General features: G+C 50.5%; 1 protein-coding gene across 1 annotated transcript in view; it reads left to right on the plus strand.

The window, feature by feature from the left end:
* DLGAP2 (DLG associated protein 2) overlaps positions 1-18891 on the plus strand; it is a gene marked incomplete at its 3' end in the record, with an annotated part of 747505 nt that overhangs the window by 174487 nt on the left and 554127 nt on the right. The window contains exon 3 of the mRNA XM_081221055.1: positions 5153-5207. Within this exon, the coding sequence (XP_081077181.1) occupies positions 5153-5207 (55 nt within the window). The remainder of the gene's footprint in view (positions 1-5152; positions 5208-18891) is intronic.

An 18891-nucleotide genomic window follows, 5' to 3' on the forward strand; every position in this document is an offset into this window, starting at 1 on the left:
CTCCCGTTGCGGAGCACAGGCTCCGGACGCGCAGGCTCAGTGGCCATGGCTCACGGGCCCAGCCGCTCCGCAGCATGTGGGATCTTCCCGGACCGGGGCACGAACCCGTGTCCCCTGCATCGGCAGGTGGACTCTCAACCACTGCGCCACCAGGGAAGCCCTTAAGGACATTTTAGTTCTGCTTTCCTGTAGTTGCAAAAATCATTGTGCAGACTTGCCATGCACTACTTTATGTGAGTTAATTGTAAGTTCATTTAATTTACACATGTACATACTATAAAAAGAGAAGTCGTTTTAAGAGGCTTATGATAGAGAGTGGAGTCGGCTGCTTCATACCTCCTTCATACCTCGCCCTGGACCCAGGGACGCCGTCCCCGTCCCCGTTCTTTCACCGTTTCCCCCTCCCCTGACTTCCCTCTGCGGCCGGGGGAGGCTGGAGCTCCCCATCCCCAAATGCCCAGTGTGGTTACATCCTGACTTTGGGATAAATTAATAGTTAGTACTTATATCACATTAAATTGATAGGATTGTGCCTTTTTGGTAACATTTTTCATTCACCGTTAATTGCCTTTTTTAAAAGGCCTGGCTTTCTCTTTAACGTCTCTGTCGCATTTTCACCTCTTTTTTGCGTGTTCAGCCTCAGCCTGCTGTCTATCTGGGCAACGTCCCCCCACCCCGCGTGCTGGCCCACCGCCCAGGCGCCACGTTGGGACCCCTGCCTCTGCGTGACACCCCCGCCTCTGGACCCCTCGGGTCCTCGCGGCGGCCACAGAGAACGTCCTCTGGCAGCTGCCTCTTGGGGGTTCGGTGGGTCATTTAGGAAGATCTGGTTCTCCTCCTTGGCCCTTTGTCTCTCTTTCATCCATGGCCGATGTTGGGGGCAGTTTCCCCTAGAATTTCCAAGGCCCTGTTCCCGCATTTCCTGGCATCCAGTGTCTTGCACTTGGGTGCGTTTGGAACCCTCCTTTTGTGCTGAAGTTTCCCTGTAGTGTGTGTGAGGCTGGCCCTTCTGTGTTGGGCGCTCTGGGGTCCTGTCAAATTTGAAATTGTCCCTTAGACACGGGGCCTGTTGTGGCTTGTCGGGCACTGTGTTCCCTTCTGTTTCGTGGACCTTTCATTCTGGATGCGCCATTGGTCAGATACTCCAGGGATGGCCAAATACGTTTCTGTTTCTTTGTTTCTCCTAACTTTGTATTTTTTTAAAAATCTACCTTCTGGGTTATTTCCTTGAATTTTTTTCAACTCTTTATTTTTTTGTAAAAAAATTGGTTCTCCTGTTTTTAACTTCCAAAAGCTCCTTCTTGTTCTGTGCATTTTCCTTTCATAAACTTAACATCTTTTTCTTGAGTCATGGACGAATTATCTTCTCTCAGTTTCTGAAATATTAATTATCATTATTTGAAAATGTTCTCTTTTCCCCTGTAATGCTTCTCTTTTCTCTCATTCCAGTTTTCTGTCTGAGTGTCTCTCAAAGTGGGAGTTTTCTTTAAATGTGTGATAGTCCTCAGCTGTAAGCCCTAATTAAGTGAAAGATTAAAATTTATGGAAAATGTTTTGGTGGATGAATGGGGCTTGTTGGCTGGTGGAATTGACTACACAGAGACCTGATGGGAAGCCAGAGTTTCCATTTGGAGGCCCACATCATAGGGGGTATTTTTCTGTTTTTCAGAGGAGAACGGAAGGGTGAGGGTAGGTGGGGGGAAGCTCAGCCCCTCTCATTCCGGAGGAAGGTGGGACGAGGGTTCAGGGGAGCCAGCCAGCCAGCCACTTAGCTCTCCTGTCTTCACCCAGGGCTCCGCTGGAGCCTGTGCTGTTTTCCTCTAGTTCAGCGCGTTCTCTGGTGGCTGGAGAGGGGCTGGGCTGCCTGTGTGGGCACCTGGAGGGGCCGCACTGGGTGAAGGTTTCCAGCGGCCTCGCTGCTGCCCTTGGGGCCCCTGCAGGCACTGCTCCGGAGGCGGCCGGGTCCCCGACTGCCAGCTCTTCAGAGAGAGCCCTGCATCTCACAGAGGCACGCTGCAGTCTCTTTCTTCTGTGCTCGCCCATCCTGTTCTTTCTGTGCCTGTGGATTTTTACTGTAGTCGCTCTAACCCACTTAAACCTTGACCACGTGCACCGGCGGGACGGTTTCATTAGACACGTGGCCGTGTTGCTTGGGCGCAGCCTGGGCACTGGTGGTTCTTCGGGCTGAGCAGGTGAGCAGCGCTGGGAGCTCGTTAGACGTGCGGTGTCTCTGTGTGTGTGTGTGTGTGTGTGTGCACATGCGTGTGTTTAAAGGCGCAGCAGAAATTCACGGAGAATTTGGAGCAGAAACCTTGTTATCAAGTGTCCTGAGGTATAACTGATATACAAAGTCTGCGCACATTCAGTGCACAGTTTGTTGCGTCTGGACACTTGTACACACCTGTGAGCCCATCAGCACTGTCAAGGTCGTGGACACCCGCGTCTCCAGGAGGTTCCTCACGCCCGTTTTTGTGGGGAGAGCACTTCGCGGGGCGCGGACAGTGCCGCTGAGGGGGCGCCCCCTGCAGCGGGTCTCGGGGACACCACCCCACCACGGGGAACCTGGAGGAAAGCCCAGGTGCTGAGAGGAATGCGACTTCCGGGGCTCCGGCCCCTAGTCCCCGACGGGATCCCTGCAGTCTGCATACAGCCCCCGGCGATACCCACGCAGGCGGTTGCTGCCCCTTGGCTGGTGTGACTTTACCGGTTTTGGTCCTTGTAATTCCCGTCCAGGCCTGCCGGGTGACGGCCCAGGGTTTGAACGCCTGCCCGGAGCAGTCCTGACCCGCACCCCAGCTCCAGCCCTCCTGCTGCAGCCTTGCCCGCGCCCATGCTCACGAGCAGTGTTGCGTGCGGTGACCGCCCCGACATCCGGGGCAGTGACATCGCCTGCCCTTGAGCACGTCTGGCCCATCCACTCTGGCCGGTGTCCTCCTCGCGTGCACTCGGTCCACCCTGCCGGCTGCCTGGGAGGTGAGAGCAGAGACACGGGGACCACGTGTGTGCTGCGCCCTCTGTCTGGGCAGAGGCTTCGGGGCCTCCACCCTTCAAAGCCAGCGGCACCAACCATCCTTGGCCTGTGGGGAGCTGAGCAGGGGGCGCCAGGGGGCGCAGACAGGACTCGCCCGGCCTTGCCAGGGGGACGCCAGCGGGCACCGGACCTCCGCGTTCCTGCTACCGCCACCTGCGAGCAGCGTCCCCACACCCTCGTGGGACTGGCCGTCCGGGCAGCACGACGTGGCGGGGGCGGCTGGTAGGAGGTGACGTGGCCTCTTCTGGGGACTAAGCTAAGGTGGCTTCGCCAACGTGCCATTGGCCAGAACGGTTAACTGAACATGTAGTAACGTCCTGACACTGAATTGCCATCTGCATCTCAGAGTGGAACAGTGTTATTTCCTGTTTAAACAGCATAGCTCTTCACTCATCCACGAACCTCGGGGACCGAGGGCATCCAGTCAAAAGTGGCTTATTGACTGGAGCCCACCTGGCTTCCTCACGAGGCCAACGAAAGTGATGACACAGGAAAGGGCCCAGAGAGCAGAGGGTGGTCAGGGAGCAAGAGCAACACTCAAAAAAAACTTCATATTTGGAAATAATTTCAAAGGTAAGAGTTAGGAAAAGAAAACCAGGACCCAGAGTCAGAGGGTGCTGTGTGGACGGAGGATGCCGTGTAGACAGAGGGTGCTGTGTAGCCGGCAGCTGAGGCTCCTGCTGTACAGGGGTCTTTCCCTTGGCCCCGCCCACTTCCTCTGGCAGAGATGCTCATTTTGGTCACGTCTCTCTCGGGTGTAATTACTACTCTTCCGCATCCCTTGGGGCTCTGTGGGGATTCTTTAAAACCACTCAGATCTCCTCATCAAAATCCCCCCAGCCTTAGCACCCATTGACCATTCTTGTCTGATCCCACGTTTACGACAATGATTAGCCCATAGTCTTAAATATGGATAGGTAAGCCAAGGAGCGTCCCTCTGGAAAGTGCTGGAGAAGGTCAGTGAGTGGGTGTGTTGGCTTTGGAATCAGAAGGGATGCAGATTTACAAGGAGCCCAGGATGTGAAGTGTGTGTGTGTGTGTGTGTGTGTGTGTGTGTGTGTTTGCACAGTTGGACATCGAGGGCCGGGAGAGATGAGTGTCAAACATGGTCCCGGGGTTTCTTGTCTCGACGTAGAGGTATCGTGAGGGCGTGGAAGGGAAGGGAATCATTATTCTGGAGAAGAACTTCTGCATTCATTGATCATGTTTACTAGAGCCTGTTGTATACTCAGCAGACCCTGAGCTGGTTGAGGGCAGCATTGAGACTGCAGCGTCTTTGCAACACCCGCTTCTCCCCTCCACTGCCTGATTCATTTGCTCCAGAGGGGGGTAACGCATGCTTCTTGGCTGAGAATGTTGGGGTTTGTAATCAGGGAGGGCTGGGGAATGGTTGCATCCTCATCGGTAGAGGATTTAAGACGGAAGTTCAGCTTTTACCCTAATTGAGTTGAGAGAACATAATCATAAACTTCCCACAGAGATCTCTTCAGTCACAAATTCTTTTTAAGTCTGCGCTTTGCAGTTGCGTTACAGTGCTGAAGTTTCTTGGGAAAGCCATTTTTCATTATTTTCACCTTCCTTTTGCTTATCAAATAAGATATTTCCTTCACATTTAACTACCAAACTGTGTGTGTAAACACAGGCTTTTCTTTCACATTTTCTTTGTGACTCATCCTTGATAAAAGCGTCTTGGCTTAGATCCTAGAAGATGGACCCAAGGAACTGCCCCATCAAGCCTCCATTTTCAGGCTCTAATTGCATCTCATATTTTAAAAGCCATCACAGAATTGGTGGGCCCATTTGCCTTATTGTAGGCATCCCCTGAGTGCAGCTTTCCAGGTACTTTGAGGACCCATTAGAGACATACATTAAACAGAACTCCATTACCGTCCTAGGAGCAGCATATATAATCAGCACACTTACCTATTCTGATTAACCTCTTTGATGAAAAATGTATGTATCAGAATTTTTCAGCACTGTTTAATTTGTTAGATCGTTCTGGGCGTGTTGACTGTGCAACATTGAATGGCCTTATTAGAAAAACACTTGCAACGGTTAATGAGATGCCTTTCTCTACCTGAATGATAACCACATGTCTTGTATTTATTTGTTTTGAAACAGGTTTTGCCCGGCATTCTGCAGAAGCATTGCTGTATCTTACCAGACAGGAACACAGGTAAATGCATTTTGTTCTTCTGATTTGAGATTCTTGGTGTTATATCCGTGGAAAATTGAGAAATATGATTGCATAATTTAGATATCTTGGTTTTCTAAGGTGGTTGTTTTATATATTGAATGAAACAAGCAAAAAAAAAAAAATGGGATTCAGTTCTACAGTGAGTTGTGACCGGAGCTGAGACACCTGTTTTTATGTGAAGAAGGAAATAGATTCAGATGATTGTTGCACTGGGTTTTGAAGGGAAACCGGTCATCTTATAAAGCTGAATATATTAATTTCAAAGTTGTTTCCTTTGTGGATGATATTTATTAAGGCAAACCACATTGTTGGCTAGCATGGAATGGATTTGGAGCCTGTTTGCCATCAAGGCTTTCCTTGCAATCAGGGTAGGAACTGGCCAGGTGTTATGTTCTTCAAACCTCGAGGAACTCAATGAATAAAACAATAGGATGGATGTCTTGAAGTGGGAGATTCTATGACCCTGTGATTTCTCATTGTCAGGCAGATGTACGTGGTTAGAGGTTGTAAGTAAGGTGGTTTGCATTACTTTTAAGGAAACACGATGGAGGGAAAAAAGTCTGAAAAAAAATCCTTTGGAACTTTGCTGTTTTCAAGTTAAACAAAGAGAATGATTTATGTGAAGCGTGTTATCCTGTGGATCTGGGTCTCACTCGCTCTAACTTAAAGGGTTTTATTCAGAGACTCAAGTCCTGAGGAAAAGATCGAGATGCTGTTTCTTTTTTTGCACAGGGTTTTTATCAGAGTTTATTCATTTCTAGAATCAGTTGTGTCCTGCCCAATATGTGTGTCTGTGTCTCGGGATACTTTTGCTGGATATGAAACAGAGGCTTCTGACATTTCCTTATGTGTTTTCTAGCTAAACAAAATGAATCATAATGGACTCTTCTGTGATAATTAGAAGAATGTACTCTGTTGGGAATTTCTCTCCTTTTATCATAAACAGCATCTTTACCTGCTGGTATGTTTACCGGGGTCCCCTTCGTAACTGACAAGGCACTGTTTTATACCATGCAGTCCAATGTAAAGCATCGAGTATTTTGGAAAAATAAGATCTTAGTTTCTTTTTTAACTTATGATTATGGATAGATTATATTACCGACTCTATTATTTTTCAAAAAAGTTCATAGACCTGTCTCTGTTTTGGTTTGCCCAATCAGTTATGTCTCAGCTGCAAACTTGAGCAAATTTACTGCTTATAGGGAAGTTTGTTTAGAACATAGTTAGATATTTTTTTGAGCCTCTTTCTATTTTCTGAAAGTCTTGGTTAGTAATGAAAATATGAACAAGTCACATGTGAAGAAACAAAGATTTTGCAAACTGTGTCTGTCAACAACTGTGAGTATAACACAATTTAAAGTTGGAATGAATTTTCCAGATACGTTTCTCTCTTCCAGGTGAGTCATTACTGATTCTGAGGAGCATCAAAAATAATGATAAAATTAATTAAAAGTTAAGTACTGTTCTGTGGGGATCTAAGTGGATTTTAAACATTGAAATGAGTTTTTTCTGTTTTTAGACAGTTATATAAGACGTTTCAAGTTCATATAGCAAATATTTCCAAATTGAGACGCTTTATTTGCTTTTCTTAACAATGCAGATAACCAACCTCTAGAACCAAGAAAGCTGCCTTCCATTATGACTTGAATATTGATGCCATCTGCTAGGCAGTTTCCTTAAAAACATTTTTATATAATAGAGTGTTTCGCTTTGAAGTCACTGCCAAGGACTTGAATGAGGCTGTGACATTAGGTGTGGAAATGGGAAAGAATCGTATTAAATGGGGAGAAAGAGGAATTGGCTGAAATTACAGCTTTTAGAGGTGAAAGGTGTGAGAATTTTAGTTTTTCCCACATAATTTGATCTAATATGTCTGAAGCTGCTTAATTATTTAGGAAATGTTTGGAAATTTCTTCAGACTCAAGACACAGTGGTATTGCTTTTGCATTTTAATGGCAAATAGGGTCCTTAGGAACTTGAATGTGATTTGGTTTTACCTTAGTGGCTTTATAGAAGACTTTTCAAATTTTTGATTAAGAAGATCAACTTTGGACTGTGTAGAGGGTTTCATTTTAGGATGATACAAAACATTCTGCAGGTGGACGGTGGCAATGGTTGCACTACAGTGTGAATGTACTTAACGCCACTGAACTAAACACTCAAAAATGGTTGAGATGGTAAATTGTACGTTACGTGTAGTTGACCACGATTTTAAAAAAAGATCGACTTTGGGATGAATCATGGCTTTTCGTTTTGTTTGATTTTTAGTTATTTAAAAAGTACTGTATGCTTCAGTAACTTACGTATGTTGTAGCTGAATGTCTGGAAGAAGACCCACCTGTTTTCTGGTGTCTCATTGCTGATATGCTCAGCGGGGCTGCGGGGAAGTGTAATGAGGTCGCCCTGCTCTGGGGTCAGCTTGGCTGCTGTGGGACACAGAATTCATCCTTTCTCCTGCTATTTCGATACCTGTGATCATTTTGGTTTATGATGTGAAGAACCAGACTGAATTCTGTTGAGCACCTCTGTAGATGACCTTATTTTTCATGTTTTTCTTGGGAACACTGGGAGTTGGGTGCATAAAGCATGTCTGTTGTGAAGGAGGAAACTTCTACGCAAACACACACACATACACACACACCCATGTATGTACCAGCCCCACCACAGACACACACGCACACACACCCGCCCCACCACTTACACACACACACACCTGCCCCATCACACACGCACGCCCCATCACCACATACACACACACACACATACCTGCTCCATCAGACACATACACACACACCTGCCCCACCACTTACACACACACACACCTGCCCCATCACACACGCACACACCTGCCCCATCACACACACACACGCACATGCACGGACCCGCCCCAGGCTCTGAGCTTTTCTTCCTGTTCACGTCCGCCTTGACTCCCTTCCCTTGTTCTGGTGGCTCAGTCGGCCTCTTCCCTGCTTTGGCTCCCGGCTCCTCAGACGTGGCACTTGGGTTTTTTTGCTCTTTTTGTATCTTGTCCACAATTTGCCCCAGCTGCACAAGCATGCAGTTATTTTCAGTGCTGTACAGTTTCTTTGTATCTGTTGCTTGAGGAGACGGGTGTCCAGGTGCAGGCCCTGCAGCACAGGGGCCCAGCCTGTCTCAGTATGACCTTTGTCAGAACGGCTGCTGAGAGGCTGTCCCTGGGTCCTGACCTCCTTCACCCCCTGTCTGGGGGGAGCTGCCTCCGAAGGGCCAGGAGCTGGGGTGGCCCCTCGCTGCAGCGGGAGACTGGCAGGCTGGTTCATCTTCCCTCTGCTGCTCCATGTCTCACGAGTTCGTACACGACTTACGTGTAATGACCGTCACGTGATGCGTCTGCTGTACCTCCCGTGGGAGAGAACGCGGACTGTGAGCGTGTTTCCCAGACGGTGTGCCTTCGACCAGTGGAGGGGCTGGGGCTCCTTAGTCCTTGATGGTCTGGATTCCATATCGGTTTGTCAGGGCCGTTCCCTCGGAATCTCCATGCCATTTGGGAAAATCAAGCCTAGGCAGGAGTGAGCTTAGTAAATTCTGTTTTCTGTGGGCGACACAGTGGGCTGGGGTGCTACCCCTGAGCTTAGTGGTCTCACAGCACCTACTCCCCCGTCGATCAGGACACAGCCTACTCGGCTGGTACCAATAACTGGAAGTTACGAGAATGACTGATTTTGCAGTAAAGCAGCAGCGGTACTTACTTGTGCAGACTTTCATAATAACAACTAAATAACGAAGCATCAAGCGGATTAAGCACGTGGCAGTATTTGACTTTTGAGATACATTCTATCTCCACAGGGAAAGCAGAATGATTGTGAAATAAGCTGTATATAAAAACTGGGGGGAAAGATTTTAAGTACTTTCCATATATTCTATGTCACTGATCTTGGTGTGTTTGCCAGCCTGTGGCCTGATGTCCATGAAGACTCACTGTTACTGACCTTGGGGTCCTCTCAGTGATGTGCTGGCTGGCACTTAACCTCCAGCCTCCGGCGCCTGGTGTGAGGGCGGCGGGAAGCCACGTGGGGTGTTGGCCCGTGTCTGGGGTGTACACGCCTCGCCGTGGTTACTGGACATGGGTTCGGGAGGGGTCCTCACTGTCCCCAGGCTCCCGTAGCAGACAGAATGCCAGTGGTCTGAACCTGGTGCCGGTGGTCAGAGCTAGCAAGCCTGGCTCTTACCTTCACTTCTGTGTCCAACTCCTGAGGGGTTAATTTAGGGGCCGTGGTCAGCCTGTGCTCCCCCCGTGGGGGCAGGTTGTCCCGTTGTGTGTTGGCAAAATAAAATCTGGGATTAAAATTGAACGTTTGCAATGGGGCGCTTAGTTTTAAAAAGCTACATAGTAAGTACTCTTGCATTTTGTATTTGGGCGCTGAGTGTGTGTGCTCCATCACGCGAGGGTTCAGACGCCTTTGGGGCGCTGGACCCAATTACACAGTATTGAACCATGAGCAGGGCTGTTGCCATGTGGACAGCCATGGGAAGCTTACATATTGAGGTCAAAGGCAGAGGGGACATAACTGTTGAAATAGTGGGAACGGCCGCTCTGAGGAGTCCTAAATCCCCTAAGTTTCTTTTGTGCCGAAGGTTATAAAAAGCCTTTAATTTCATATGGACAAGTGAAGGAAAATCAATGAGTATGTTTGCTCCCTTTGCTGCAGACCTGTCTGAAGGAGAAATTGTGCCCAATGACGGGTCCGGTAAGAGTTTGGCAGTGAGTGTATCTGGGGAAATAAAACCCTGTTTCATTAATTTCACACCTAACTTATATGTGATTCTTAGATCTGTGGAGACAGTGATGTGACCTGTGTTCAATTTAAGTTCTAACATGAATGGTGGACATTACACCTTGTGTTTTTGCGGTGTTTCTGGTTTATAAGGCGCTTTTATATTCTGGCTAGTCCTACTGTTTTCTTGTGAGATAGGAAATACTGCCCCCGTTTTGCAGATCAGTAATTAGACCCAAAGCTGTGTGTGAATTTCACTGTCACACGGCTGTTGAGTATTTTGCTGAGACGCAAATGCAGGTTTTCACTCTGAGTTAGTATATGATTCCATCATGACCCTTAATAAGTCCTTAACCTTCCAGGTGTGGGTTTCCTATGAAATATGGTGAAAGAACAAAATGGTGTGGACTGGGAATCCCGATGCAGGGGCCCAGGGGGAGGAACTACCAGCAGGGCCTCTGGAGCTTCAGGATGCGAGATGGGGGAGTACACCAGGTGGGTCTGTTGCTGAAAAGATGTTCAGTCAAGTGGAACACTTTCACACCTGGGATGCCTCCCCTTTTCCGAACACCAGGTGAATGGCATTATAACTTACTTGGTTAAACGTAAGATGTCTTGTCTTCCGAAGATCAAATCCTTCAAGTAAGTTTCTTTTACCCAGAGACTGAAATTATTTATAATGCCTTTTTTCTTTCCAAAAAGAATGGTGGTTGTGCAAATAGGATGCCAGATGATATGATTCATAAACTAAGAATAACTAAGGCAGTGCCGAGCTGAGCTGGATGAGGAAAGTGAGTGTCTCAGCCATGACGACGGTTTTCCTTCCAGCCTGTATCTTGATGATCTCGCCATGTTGGGGTGAGAACGTGCTTCCCCTTGCTTCACCCCCTTGCTGTCCACCGACTGGAGAGGGATAAAATCCTCATATGCTTAAAGGGCTTTATTTCATGCACTGAACATGGCTTTATTAGAAAACTGGACATGCTAGTAAATTACTGCCAGAACGAAAGGCTGTGGATCCATAGTTTTAAGGCCAGAAATGTTCTCTTCCACGCACCTTATTCTTAACCCTGGGGGGCTACTCAAAGCCTGGCTGGCGTCTTTGTGCCATGTGGGAGGGTCAACCCTTTGGGAGGTGAGGACCCTGAGCTAGGCTGGCTTTCAGCCCCAGCTCACCTGGAGCAGGTGCTTTTGTGCAGAAATTGGATCCTCCTCACCCTTGAGCAAGTGATGTACTTACTCACTCAGGTTAACGGTTACAGCCGGGTTAACGTGCAGACAGGAAGTTCTGTGGCTCAAGGCTGAACATTCTATGGCTGCTTCTTCGCTGAGACGTTTCCTGAGTGAACCTGGCGTTTGACACCAGATATAACGATGCCCCGGCTCGTGGGGCAGACCTGTGGGGCTGTGAGCTCTTTACCCCTTAGATGCCAGGCGGACCTGAAACCGCTTCTTCAGGCAGACCTTCAGCTTTGTCTGCAGGTGCCCCCGGGGCTCACATCGCCTGTAGGGACAGGATCGTGCCGTTGGCCGTCCTCTGCACCAGAAGGGCACCCGGTCTCCGGGATGTGCCCCTTCCTGGAGAAGGTGAACGATGGACAGGGTGAGATGTGTGACACGTGTGGAGTCACCAGCTTTTCCACTGCTTGTCCTACTTGCGAGGAAGAATGAAACACTTAGCCACACCCTTTCGAGATTGAAGGGCTGTAAATAAGAAAGTTTTTTATGTCATCCGCTTGGTCCGTTTCCCCACTAAGAATACTTGCTGAGGTTTGGACATGAACATTGTCTCCAAAGAGACTCCTGCGGATGAGGGGTCGTGTGAGTCGAGGGACAGGAGCACAGGAGGGGTGCGTCTGGTTTTCCTGAGGGGCCCTGGGCTCCGCTCCCTGAAGGAGCTTCAGCAGCCCCGCCGAGTCCATTCTGGAGCTTAGACAGCAGGCGCCTGTTTCTCCCGTCTGGAGGCTGTAGTCCAAGATTGAGGTCCCTGTGAGGCCTCTTCCTGGCGTGTCGAGGCATCTCCTCGCTGCGTCCCCATGTGGAGGGGGGAGCGGGTGTCTCTCTGGGGTCTCTTCTCACAAGGGGACTAATCCCACCGCGAAGGCCCCTGCTCACGACCTCATCACCTCCCGGAGACCCCCTCCTGACACCTTCAGGTCGGGGGCCAGGGCTCAACCTGTGGATTTGGGGCCCACAGCAGCCCTGGCCCGTCGACTGCATGCTTACAGTGAGCAGATACACTCTTCTTCTTGGACACTGTGAATTCTGTGTAAACCGCCACAAGGTTGGTTGGGCTATTGCTTTCAGACGTCTTCCCAATTGGGAGGAATCCAGTTACAGGCAGAAGAGCTTGCTTACGGTGAGAGGTGGGTTGAAAACATCCAGAATTCTTGACAGGTCCCCAGTCAGGAGGCAGGGTGTAGTTCCCGACCCGTGAATCTGGGCTGGCCTCAGCCTCGGGCTTGATTTGACCAGAGAATTAGGAGGCAGTGATTCTGTCTAATTCTGAGCAAGGCCTGCGGGTGTGGCCAGTGGGAGGCCGGGGATAGCTGTCTAGGGGGTGGACATCCACAGGGAGGGAGAGGCCCAGGACGCAGGCGTGAGTGCAGCCACCTTGTGCCTCCGAGCCATTCCTGCCATCTGTCCTACGCTGGACGCCCAGCCGAGCCCAGCCTGGACCGCGGACCCGCAGAGGGACAAGCACCCAGGTCGTTACTCTAGATACTGAATCCGGGTCCGGTTCGTTAGCGTAAGTAGGTGAGTTAACGCGAGGGTATCCGTTGCAGCGGCTGCAGCCGAGGGTGAGCAGAGAGGAGCCTCCCCACTGCTGGCATCCACCCCCGGGACCTGAGCTTCCGAGCCGCATCCCCTGTAGGGAGAACCTGCTTCCCCAGGAGACCTCTCCCAACCTCGATTCTTCTTGTCTGTGATCATCCCAGGACGGCACCTATGAGGTTCTTTTGTGAAGTAAAGTTGGTCCATGTGGATAAAGTTACCAAGTTAATTGACGCCGTGACCGTGTCCTGACTTTTGGGGACAAATTCTCGGATCAGTTTTGTATATGAAGCCACGGAGAAGATGCGCTGCTACAGATGAGATGTTGGAATCGTGGGTTTAAATCTCAGTGAACTCGTTCAACCTCCTGAGCCTTTCCAAACCTTGAACCTCAGTCTCCGCTGAATTTCTGCAAGTATTTTGTTTGCACATGTGCTTATGGGATGTGCAAAAATGTCAGGCTTCAGGCTCCTGGTTTAAAATGTTGGTTGCGGCCAGTCAAGGTCCCTTAAAATTCTGAGTGTTGGTAATTTCTTGTCAGCCTTTAGTAGAAATTAGGGTGCACAGAGTCGTCTGAAGCCTCTGCTGAGAGATGGGCTTCTATAGAGTCCACGTTTAGTCCCTGACCTTCTCTGATCAAGTGGCTTGGGCGGCATGTGATTCCTTGTAAAAGACAGTGAGATGACATACCCCAGAGGTGTCAGTGTCTGTGACAATGGTCTGTGGTGACACATCCCATAAAGTGGCCATTGCTGTTGACCTGTCTGTAGTTACATTAGCTCACAGCTGCTGGTTTAAGTTCTTAACTAAAGAAACATTGTTACATCCTTTATTTTTTTTTCCTTCCTGCATTTTAGACATATAGGTGTTTGAGTTAAGACAAACTAGTTTGAATTGAAGATAAACTGATATATATTTTATGAGTTATTGAAAATATCAAAGCATATTATTTTTAAAAACACCTTTAAATCCATCTGTACACTAAGCCTTAGAAGCTCTATTTTTTTTTTTTTTGCGGTACGCGGGCCTCTCACCGTTGTGGCCTCTCCCGCTGTGGAGCACAGGGTCTGGATGCACAGGCTCAGCAGCCATGGCTCACGGGCCCAGCCACTCCGCGGCATGTGGGATCCTCCCAGACCGAGGCACGAACCCGTTTCCCCTGCATCGGCAGGCGGACTCTCAACTACTGCACCACCAGGGAAGCCCAGAAGCTGTATTTTGAAAGGAGCTCTCTATAGTGTATACAGAGATCAAAATACAATATTGTACCCGTGAAACATATACCATGTTATAAGCCAATGTCACCTCAATAAAAAAAAGTAATTAATGTTTAAAAACCTTGATATGGAAAACGCACTATAATTTGATATTGAGTTGACAGGATTTGACGTGGTCATTGAAATTGGCTCAAGCTGTGACCCGGGATCTTCCCAAAATCCTCCCTGAGAAGCCTGGTGGGCTGGGCGCCAGGCTGCAGAGCCAGGCCTGCATGTGAGGATGTGTGCGCTTTGCAGCGTATTTCGGAGTCTTCCTTCTTTCCCTAAAGGATGAGGTGCTGGCCGGCGGGGGCAGGGGGCTCTGCGTCGTCAGCATGGTCGCCGTCCTGCTGCAGTCCTGCTGCCTGGCCAGTGGTCCATCCTGCCGGGACGCACCTCACCTCATCCTCCTGGACACGCTCGCCTCTCTGCACTGCGGCTTCTGCCCGGACACAGGTTTAATTTAGCTATTGCTTTTTATTTCACTGCACTCCTTCTTTGACTCGCCATGTTCATCTCTTTCTATCCTGTTTCGTCTCAGTCTAGTCTCTCTTTTTGTTCCCGTTCCTGGCAATCATCCTTTCCTACCTTTTTTTTTTTTCCAAAAATAAGCCGTTCTCAATGTTTCTTTCCCGTTTCTGTAGCCCACTTTCCAAGTTCAGAACCTAAGCGCTGGTCAGACCCCGTTGCGCTGCAGTGTTCCCGTGTGTGTGTGTGTGTGTGCGCGTGTGGCATTTCCCGCTGTGTGTGTACTGGGAGGGGCCCGGGGCTGCTGCAGGTGGCCTCTCTGTGTCCCCTCGAGGGGGCTCTGTCCTTCGGGGGACCTCCTCCTGCCCTGCCTGTGAGGATGCCAGGTGCTCCGGGCTGCAGCCTTGTCCAGGGGAATCCGTGCTGGTGGTCACCATGCCCCGACGCAGGGGCACGGTCACTGCTGGCTCTGCGAGCCTCTGCGAGCCTGTCCTCCCCAAGTGGACAGAGAACTGGGGAAGAGAGCCGCCAGCTCCCCAACGTTGGGCCGGTCCCGGATGGAAGTGGCCTGCAGGCCGAGCTTCCGACAGAGAGAACGCGCGTCCAGAACCCTGCAGGGGGGCCGGGCCGGGGCTCCCAATGCTGTGGGCATCAGGTTAGCAGATGCTGCTTCTCGACTCTCATGGCCAGGTGATCACTGGCCCTGGTGTTCAGAGGTGGGTGCGTTACTCTCATTTTCATGTGTACTTTGGTGGAAGTCGGCAGACACTGTGTCAGAGGTGCCAGGCAGATGCCACCTTAGACACGAAGCCTGCTCTGTCCTCTGACCTGGTGACCGTTCCCTCTGGGATGGGTCACAGTTTCCTGCCTCCTCAGAGGGAGGTGCTGTTCAGGAAAGGGAGGGCTTGCCCTGAACTCCTGCTGTGACAGGGAACCCGAAAGCTATTCCAGACACACTGAAGTTCTTGTTTGGATTCAAGGCAGTTTTAATATTTGCCAAAAACAACATTTAAAAATAATGCCAGGAAGTCATTTTATTGTAAAAATACTCTGCATTAAAGGTTAAAGCTTTTTAAGAAATAATGAATTTATTTCATCTTTGATGAAAATTATTTTATCAGGTTTTAAAGATAAGTAAAAAATATTTCTGAGCTCTGCCTGAATCCCTGCGCCAGCATGATTGTATGTGTGAATGTGTGAGATGCTTTTATTGTTTGCAACCACAAACCATACACAGTAGAAGTAGCTTTAGTGTGTATTTTAATATCCTGGCTTTAAAGTTTGGTGAAAGCACCAGATAAAGACAGTGATTGATGTTTCCATCAAGGGCTTGCTTATTTAGCAGCGCAATTTCACTGCTAAGCAGGGACTCGGGGCACGTGAATCATGCTGCAAACACTTGATTTATAGCACAGTTCTTTCTGGCACGAGCAGGGGTTAAAACGTGAGGGAGTGTGAAGCACTGAGACACAGACAGTGAGAGGAAGAGGGGGTGCTTCCCATGGGACATGGAGCCTGGGAGGGGGTGGTGCTGGTGAGGGTCTGCTGCACCTTCACGTGTCCTGGTGGCTTGGTCCCCAGGCGACGGGTCTCACCTGCATCGGAGCCGGCGATGGGCTGTCCTGTGTGCCAGGTCCAGTGGTGGAGACTTTCTGGAGTGAGGTGTGGAGACCCTGATGCCAGGATGGGTTCAGCATGGCTGCCACCCCGAATCTCCCATATCATTCCTCGTTAGCGTCCCCCCAGATCAGAATGACAACTTCCCACCTTACATCCCGTTCCTCACGCTGATGCTCACACATAGGACGTTTGCTAAGAAGGACACAGTGGTGACATTTAATGCAGCTTCTTAAAGGTATCGATAGGTTTCCCCAGGGTCAGGATGGCCTCTTACCGATTTGGGTGCGCCCAGCACAGGTACATGGTGGGCAGTTGATAACAGCGATTTTAAACTGAACTGAATTGAACATGTGCCTTTATCAGGCGACTGGTGTCTTGTTACTGGAGAAATAACGTAGGAGAAAAGCATAACCAATTAGGGGAAATGTCGCAGAAATTAGTTTTTAAATGGTTAAACAGTTGAAGCCGAAGGTCTGAGGTTTGTTATACACACATACGAGTAGTTTCGCTGCTGCGCATGAGTGAGTCCAGGGTCGGTTCAAGCAAACGTTACCTTCCAAAGGGACGACCAGTTCAGTGTCCCTGGAATAGATGGCGGGTGCTGTGGACAGTGCTGTGAGTTCCGTATAATAAAATTACAGCATCAGCCCTACCTTGATGACGGCATATGAGCACATGAGCACGAGCGCATGCACATCGGGAGGGGGGCCCCGGGGGGACGTCCCCTGGTGTTCAGTTAGGGTCATACGTCCGAGGGCTCCACTGGGTCCAGGTCAGTCGATTACTCACGGCTTGTGGAGGGAGGCGTGCTGACGTCCTGAAGAGGTAACGTCGGGTCAGTCAGTCCTGGGGACACGGGCTCCTCCTGGGCTGTGAGCGTGGATGGACCATGAGACCCGCTCCGTCCTCACAGCAACAGAGGGGCAGCAAACCGGTGGTCTCTGACCAGAAGCCTCTGAGCACCAGGTGTGGACACCACGGGGAGGGGCCCCGGCTAGCCTTGTGGGGAGCAGCCTGGCGGTCAGTGTAAAGGAGGGACGCTGGTGCCACCCGGACGAAGGTGTGGACGCACCTGCAGGGCGTTGCTGGGGCCTCAGGAAGGGACCTGTCTGCTTGCTCCCAGCTGCTCTTAGTTGTTGGTTAAATTCAGGCATCTGAAGATCTCAGTAGTTGAAGAACTGATGATAATTGTATTGATAATGAAGGTGACACGGGAGCAGGACGATGGTGGCAGCTTGGAGGTTTGCGTGTATCTGGGTGTTTACACCAGGTATGGAACGGGCTCGCCTTTTATTTTGAACATACCTCTCTCTGGACTGTGGGACAGGAAGATGGAAGGACGCTGTCTGTGGAAGGTGGGCCAGGAGCCAGCAACCCGGGGGGCCTCGTGGATGGACGTAGAGGCAGCTCTGTGGCACCATGTTCTCCCCATGGTGGACGAGAAACTCCGTGGCTTCTGTCTGAAGGTGTGGCCGTCAGGGTTCCCCAGCGATGGAACAAGAGGGTGTGTGTGTGTGTGTGTGTGTGTGTGTGTGTGTGTCTAAGTATATGTATTTATCTACCCATGTATCTTTCTAGAGAGAGATATTTAGATTTATGATAAGGAATTTTGGCTCATGTGGTTCTGGAGGCGGACAAGGACCACAGTCTGTAGCCTCGAGGCCCAGGAGAGCCTGTGTCCTCTGTTCAAGTCCGAAGGCAGGAAGAAAGCCAGCGTCCCAATTTGAAGGTCATCAGGCAGAGAAGCCCCCCTCTCTCAGCCTTTCTGTTCCACTCAGGCCTTCGGCTGATTGGGCGAGGCCCACCCACGCTGGGAGGGTTGCTTTACTCAGATGGCGACCTCAGCCAGAAACACCCGGAGCAGTGTTGGCCCGAGTACCTGGCCCCACGGCCCAGTCACAGTGGTGCATAAATGCCCCGTCACAGGAGGACACACCTCAAGCAGGTGCCTGGGCCGGACTCGGCCGGGCTCCTCCCTTGAGCCCCGACCTCAGGGGGACGTCGTCCTGAGGCAGGGAGGCCCCGGGAGCAAGGCCAGCCCCAGGCTCCAGCGGCCACGCAGGCGTTCAGGCTGGGGGCCAGGCAGCCCTCCCCGAAATGCCAGGGGCGTCCGCTCAGGCTCAGCCGGGGCCAAGCCTCCCACCTGTCCAACATCGACACATACACCCGACCCCACCTGCAGTGGGGTGGGAAGAGAGCAGGGGGAGGGCCGAGCCACCCCCAGGCTCCAGTGCCCAGAGGGTCAGACCGCGGTTCCCTTGTGGGGCTGATTCAGGGTTGCGGGGGTAGCCGGGAGGATGCAGAAGTTTGGGGAAGCACGCATCGCCTTTCCACGCCGTGTGCACACCTGCCGTCCCATGATACGCAGGCCCTCTCGTTGTCTCTGTAAAATCCCTGGGAGGTGGGTGGGGTTACCTTGTTCCACACGAACGAGAGAAGCCGGGGTTCCGGGAGCCTTGGGACCTGCCATGTGAGCAGCAGGGTGAAGACAGCACTTGGAACCAGGCTTCCCTGGGTCTTGAGCTGCGCTCTTTGCCCTGAAATGAGGTGGGTCAGAGTAGGTCCCAGTGCCCGGCCTGGCGGAGCCCAGGGAGGAGCTTATCCCGTGAGCAAGGCCCAGCTCTGTGGTCCCGCCTCGTGCCCGAAAGCGGTGCACCTTGCACTCAACTTTTTACAAATATATAAAATATAGATTACTGTTTCCTTCCCTGTAAAGTGGGGGACTGGCTGATATCTGGGTGAGGCTCCCAAAACACGGAACAGCAGGGATAGTGGTTGGAGTGGGAAGTG

The sequence above is a fragment of the Mesoplodon bidens genome, assembly GCF_964165515.1.
Source record: "Mesoplodon bidens genome assembly, chromosome: 20".
NCBI lineage: Eukaryota > Metazoa > Chordata > Mammalia > Artiodactyla > Ziphiidae > Mesoplodon > Mesoplodon bidens.